Source organism: Rhinolophus sinicus, chromosome 10, assembly GCF_057876585.1.
Source record: "Rhinolophus sinicus isolate RSI-liver-muscle chromosome 10, RSI-T2T, whole genome shotgun sequence".
In the NCBI taxonomy this organism is placed as follows: Eukaryota; Metazoa; Chordata; class Mammalia; order Chiroptera; family Rhinolophidae; genus Rhinolophus; species Rhinolophus sinicus.
The window spans coordinates 2,581,453-2,588,148 of NC_142510.1; the positions used below are offsets into that span (position 1 = coordinate 2,581,453).

General features: G+C 43.8%; 1 protein-coding gene across 7 annotated transcripts in view; it reads right to left on the reverse strand.

Annotated features, from left to right (window-relative positions):
• The window catches only part of LOC109458208 (phospholipid-transporting ATPase ABCA3-like), a 62,988-nt gene extending 56,571 nt beyond the window's left edge, over positions 1–6,417 (reverse strand). For 4 of the 7 annotated variants that reach the window (XR_016022504.1, XM_088801189.1, XM_088801190.1 and 1 more), the window contains exons 1-3: positions 5,707–5,843; positions 1,123–1,191; positions 510–771 (exon numbers count right to left, since the gene is read on the reverse strand). Coding sequence is in view for 6 of the 7 variants with exons in the window: in XM_088801189.1 (XP_088657315.1) it covers positions 510–771; positions 1,123–1,182 (322 nt within the window). In the remaining variant the exon portion in view is untranslated. Of the gene's footprint in view, positions 1–509; positions 772–1,122; positions 1,192–1,656; positions 2,144–5,706; positions 5,844–5,964; positions 6,102–6,287 lie in introns of those variants that run through there. The other 3 variants (XM_088801187.1, XM_088801188.1, XM_088801186.1) reach the window with 3 other exon arrangements.
• Positions 6,418–6,696: the final 279 nt, after the last annotated feature.

The following is a 6,696-nucleotide window of genomic DNA, read 5'->3' on the forward strand; positions in this document are numbered from 1 at the left end:
GTCTTCTATAAAGCATTCATACATGAATTAGGCAACATTCTCATATGGACAACGTTTTGAAATTACTGACCACTGAGTATGCACCCAGAATGAGGGCTTATGCTGTGCTTCTGGGCACGCTGAGTGCACCGTCACGCACCTCTCCTTGGAGCTATAATTACCCAGGTGTAAGCAGCACAACCAGAAACAACGAAGATTTAGTATCACAGACGTGGGTCATAACTTTGAATAATATAAATCAATCATCTAGTTTTAAAATACTATTTGCTTGGGCTCTGGGACAAAATACTGGATGTGAATTTAACTCTGGGACAAAATACTGGATGTGGATTTAACGCTCAAGTTTACCAAAGGCCATAATGTGATACTTAGGAGGTTACCATCTAGTTATGTGGATATCCTACAGTGTTTTACTTGGAAGATTACGCACAGTTCAAAGGTTATAAATGTGCCTTCACTAAAACAATTTCATAATACAATTTTTTTCCCGGAAAACTTTCATATCTCACCTTTAAAATTCAAGTTTAAGTCCCTTATCACGGTTTCAACAATATCCTTCACCACGACACTTTTGGAAGGCACGAAGGCCAGTTCCCACAGATCAGAAAAAGGGACCGTTCTGAAGAATAAAGGCAACTCATCAGCAGGCTGAGGAGAGTAATAGAACGGTCCAGACTTCTTGATAGTAGTAAACCTGCGTGTTAACAAAAGTGTACCAGCAAACAGTAACGTCAGGATGATTTCCACAACTACAGTAACAAACTGCCGTCTCTAGGAGATGGGAAAAAAAAAAAAAAGATTGTTAATGACCCTAAGAGTATGTTAACTCTGCAAACAACTAACTATTTTACATTAACAGACGCTTCACAAAAGATATAGACGGCCCAAAAGAATAGGTTCAGCGTATGCTAGCAGCCGTTCCCTGGACTTTTTTGTCCTCTCTGAGTCATTGTGTTATTATTTCCTTCTATGAGGACTCTTCATAATGGGAAAAGATACCCCCAGCTCTAGACCAGAGAAAAACACAACAGTATAAATCGAAATGCAGCAATGGTGCTGTCACAATTTTCCTGGGATGGTCTTTTAGATGTCGCGAAAATCCTACAAAATAGCTCAACTTACCTTTAAAATGAAATTCTTCCACAGAAGAACCCTAAGTGTGTTCAACCCCGACAAATCCATTCTTCAACTCTACGGAGGTAGTAAAGATTAAAAAAAAAAAAAAAGAAATTAAGATTATCTAACAAAAAATAAATTTTACACAAGTAAATCACTTAAATTTGAATTAATTTTCTCATCAAGCTTAAACGATGACAACAATAAACATTTGAAATATTTGAGAAATTGTTTATCCTTACATTTTAAAATTTATTCAGCATCTATTGAGCTCCCAATACGTACAAAACTTCAAGCACAAAACAAAGACCAACATGTTACTGATGCAAGTTGCCAGGTAGCTTTGGCCAGTAGCTTTCCCAATTCTTATCAAAATACTAACTCAGAAACAATACAAAATAACTAAATCATCACTGTTGGACAAAAAAACAACAACAAACAAACAAAAAAACACACACCAACAAAACAGTACATAAAAATCACACCACACCTGTAAGCCCAAAATGCCAGTCAATAATTTGCGAGATTGGAAATACCTACCTGCAGTAACATCGCTGATGGGAGCCGATGCATTCTCATATTTAATGACTATTTTCTGAATAGCTCCTATGTGCCGTGTCAAATGTGGGTGCACAATGGGAATCAAAACAAAACAAATAAAGCCCTTCCCTCCTGGTGTGGGTGGCATGGTAGGGTTTTCCTAACCCGGGATCCTAGTCCGACTGTCTAGGTCCATTTCCCAGCTCTATCACCAACTGTGGGATCTTGACTGAACTTCTCGGGGCACCAGGAAGAGAGCTGAAAATCAGGACCAGAATGGGGAGGCATTCTTTCAGGATTTCACCTTATAAATAAGGAGGAACATGAGGCAACTGGCTTTCAGCAGGGACTGCAGCCCAATTCCAAATCATTTCAATCCCTGACCCCAGATGCAGGGGATCCCAGATGGCAAATGCCTACAGGTGCCTGGCACCAAAAATAAATACTCCATGGGGGGAAAAAAATATCCTAGATCAGTGGTTGCCAGGGGTGGGGGAAATGGGGGAAAGTGGTCAGAAAGTACAAACTTCCAGTTCTATGATTACTAAATTCTGAGGATGTGATGTACAGCATGGAAACTACAGTTAGTAATACTGCACTGTGCTTCTGAAAGTTGCTAAGAGAGGAAATCTAGCAGTTCTCATCACACGCAATAAAACTGGAACTATGAGAGGTGATGCATGTGTTAACTAAATAAATGTATTTGGTAACCATTTTTGCAATATATATACATAGATCAAATCATTACAGTGTACACCTTAAACTTATGCAATGTCATATGTCAATTATATTGATTAAATCCGGGGAGAAAAGATACAGAGATGGTCAAAAAGCACAGGAAACCGATTTTAAAAATGGACGACTGTCCTTCAAGGACATTGCATCATAGAAGGTATACAGATGGCAAATACACATATAAAAAACGCTCTACCTCATACGTCACCAAAGAAATGCAAATTAAAACGAGATTGCACGTTACACACCTATCAGAATGGCCGAATCTAAAGCACTGACACCGAATGTTGACAAAGACGTGGAGCCACAGAAACTCCCATTCGTTGTTGGTGGGAATGAAAAATGGCGCAGCCACTTTTTAGGAAACGTTGGTGGTTTCCTACAAAACCAAACAAACTCCTACCATACGATCTGGGAAACATGCTCCTTGGTATTTACCCAAAGGAGTGCAAAACTTATGTCCATAGAAAACCTGCACAGGGATGTTTACAGCAGCTTTATGCATAACTGCCAAAACGTATAGACAATCAAACAAGGTGTCCTTCAGAGGGTGAATGAAAAAAACAAACTGTGGTCCATCCAAACAATGAAATATTATTCAGCGCTAAAAAAGAAATGAGCTACCAAGCCATTAGAAGACATGGAAGAACCTGAAACGCACATGATTAAGAAGCCAATCTAAAAAGGCTGCATACTGTATGATTCCAACTCTATGACATTCTGGAAAAGACAAAACTGTGGAGACGGTAAATAGGTCAGTGGTTGCCAGGTCTGGGGATGGGGAGAGGGTTAAAGAGGCGACACTCAGAGGATTTTTAGGGCAGCAAAATTATTCTGTATGTAATGATGGATATGTGTCATTACAGTTGTCCAAAACCATAGCATGTACAGCAAGAGTGAACCCTAAGGTAAACTGTGAATGGACTTTGAATGATTTTGATGACTTTTTCACGTGTCAACATAGGTTCATCAATCGTAAAAAAACATACCACTGGGCCAGCCCGGTGGCTCAGGCAGTTAGAGCTCCATGCTCCTAACTCCGAAGGCTGCCGGTTCGATTCCCACATGGGCCAGTGGGCTCTCAACCACAAGGTTGCCAGTTCAACTCCTTGAGTCCCACAAGGGATGGTGGGCAGCGCCCCCTGCAACTAAGATTGAACACAGCACCTTGAGCTGAGCTGCCTCTCAGATGGCTCAGCTGGTTGGAGCACATCCTCTCAACCACAAGGTTGCCGGTTCAACTCCCACAAGGGATGGTGGGCTGTGCCCCCTGCAATTAGCAACGGCAACTGGACCTGGAGCTGAGCTGTGCCCTCCACAACTAAGATTGAAAGAACAACAACTTGAAGCTGAACAGCACCCTCCACAACTGAGATTGAAAGGACAACAACTTGACTTGGAAAAAAAGGCCTGGAAGTACACACTGTTCCCCAATAAAGTCCTGTTCCCCTTCCCCAATAAAATCTTAAAACAAACAAACAAACAAAAAAAAACACATACCACTGTGGTGGGGGAGGTGGTTAAGGGAGGCTATGCATGTGTGGCGTAGGGTAGGGGGTATGTGGGAAATTTCTATACTTTCCCCTCCATTTTCCTGTGAACCTAAAACTGCTCTAAAAAAAATAAAAATTTTTAAAAGCACCAGAAAAACTCAACCTTATATGCCATCAGTGAAATACAAAGTAAAACCACAATGAGATACCTCCACACACACATTAGAATGGCTCAAAGATTTTTTAAACTTTTTTATAGAATGGCTAAAAGACAGACAGCATCAAATATCTGAGAAGATGTGGAGCCGAAATCTCATCAGTTACAGGTAGGAGCGCAAAATGGCACAAACATTTTGGAAAGCTTTAGCAGTTTCTTAAAAATTTAAACCTATACTGAGGGGTTTACAACGGAAAGATTTGTGAAAGTGGAGAGAGACTGATTACAAACATAATGGCAATGCCTTCAATGAAATCCTAGTCATCTGTGTCAAATAAAAGGACAAATACTGTACTCTCGTGGAGGGATGACACATCATAAAAGGGGAAAGATGCAAAACAGTATATGTGGTGTACTTTTTCGTAAAAATATAAATACGTTAGTATATGTATCGAGAAGGAAAACGGCAGAATATACACCAACCTCTTGACAGTATTTGTCTCTTGGGAGGTGGGATATGGAAGACTTACATATTCTACAATATTTATGTCCGTAAGGTTGGAATTCTGTATAATGTACATGTGCTGTTTTTCTAATTGCTTCTTAAGAACAAAGAACCATCTGATGCACAGGACCAAGAACTTTTTTCTCTAGTTCGTATATCGGGTAATATTTTGAAATATTAAACATAATTTTTCACTTCAGTGCAATTTTGTGTCCCACACTCCATTCACTTCTTTCTGTCTTTCCTTTCCTTTCTTTTCTTTCTTTCTTTCTTTCTTTTTTTTTTTTTTTTTTTTGTATAAGGAAAGAGAGAGCAACATCCAAGCCTAAAAGGACAGAGGCCAGTTCTTTCAGTTAGTCCTTTCTTCGGTAAAACAATACATTTGAAATAATGCACAAAGAGGAAAACAAACCTTCTCAGTGTCCTGTCACCCCACCTCCTTCACTACATCCTGGAGAGATTAGGGAAAATCTTAGGGCCAAAGAAGTCTGACCCAAAAGAGCCTGCAAACCAAGGCACCCTCAACATCCTGGCCCTTGTTAAAACTGAAAAACAAACGGAGACCAGGCTTGAAAACTCCCTGAGCAGACAAAACCAGTTTAGTCATACCAACAAAGCTTAACTTAGCTTATTTCACAAGACTGTTTACCTGGGTCGTTTGTTTTTGGTTATGCCGCTGGAAATCCCAAACAAAACTTGAACTGTTTCCCAAAATTGATAGGAGGTAACCACTGATCAATTCCCTATTATAAGGAAAATTCTAATATTATAACTAATCCCGGTGAAGAATTAGCAGTCGCTGCCTTTTCACATGGAAGCTGCTTTGTTAACAATAGAACAATCATTTCATGGCAAACAAATGGTGAAGTAGTCAGGACTAGAAAACCAAACATTTGTCCCCCAAACCGCTGCTTTCAAAGACGGCACAGCCGAAATAAAACGCCCAAGAGCATCTTCCTGTTTAACTGGTGCTGGTGGGCTTCCGCGTGGACTTGGCACTGGAGGGAAAGCGCTCGTACTCTGGCGTGTTGTGGGGTTTTTTTTGGGGGGAGGGCACACTTTCTCCTCCCCCGGAATCCGGGGAGCTGCCGCCCAAGCGAGGGACTAGGGACGGGGGACCAGGGGCGGGGGACCAGGGGCGGGGAGGTCCGGACACTCACCCTCAGCTCTCGGCCTCCCCGCCGCTGAGGTGCGCGCGTCCACCCGCGCGGCGCCCGCTCCCAACGCCCCCGGCAACCGCCCCCGAGCGCAGGTGCGCCGCTTGCGCCCCGTGGACGCTGCAGAGGCGCGACCCCTGCCGGTACGCGGGGGCGGGAGGACCCAGCGCGCCCCGCCCCGCCCCGCGCAGGCGACCAGGCGTCCCCGCCCCAGGTGTCTCTCCGCCGCGGTCCTCCCAGCGCCTGGGGCGCGCAGCCCACCTTTAACCTTCAGTGCCGAGTGTCTAGAGTTTCGAGTATGTCGCTTAAATTTTGCAGTGGAGGCGAGTGCCTCAGTCCCCGGGCTTGCCTCGCCCTGGTGACAGGCCTGCCGCACGGTCAGCTTCAGTGCGCTAGTGGCAGGAAGGTGCGAGTCCACCTGCCCCCCAGAGTCCGTCCGGGGTTAGCTGGGAGCTTGCAGGGGCGCAGGCCCAGGGGCGCGCTGACCCTCTAGGCTTGTAGTTCCAGCCCAACTCTGGAGACGACTAGAAAACATGCCGTCCACCCCTGGGCTCCCCCGGGCCTGAAATGCCTTCCCCACTTACCACGGAGGTTGTATAATTAGGTAAGACGCTGCGCACAAATGCACGTTGCAGGACGTGGTGTAGTAAAATCAACAACCTGTCGCTGTTGTGATCATTATTCATTTTATTTGGGGCCTTGGTTTATTCCCCCTCCTTCCTAAAACCCTTATCTAAGCACTCCAGGTCAAAATAACTTCTCTCTTTTCTTCGAATTATCAAAAGCAGTTGCTTTTCCTACCAGGGATTTGGTGGCTAGGGGTTCACGGTTACCTTCCCGTGTACACATTGTTTTATTTCCCCCTCTCGAGGATAAGATCCTTGAAGAGAAGGCCCAAGTCGAAGGCGTCTGACGCCCTTTGGCTCTTTGTGTGACTGAGGCCGTTGCATCTTGTCCTGGGAACTACCCCCTGTTTTAAAGGTGAAGGTAGCT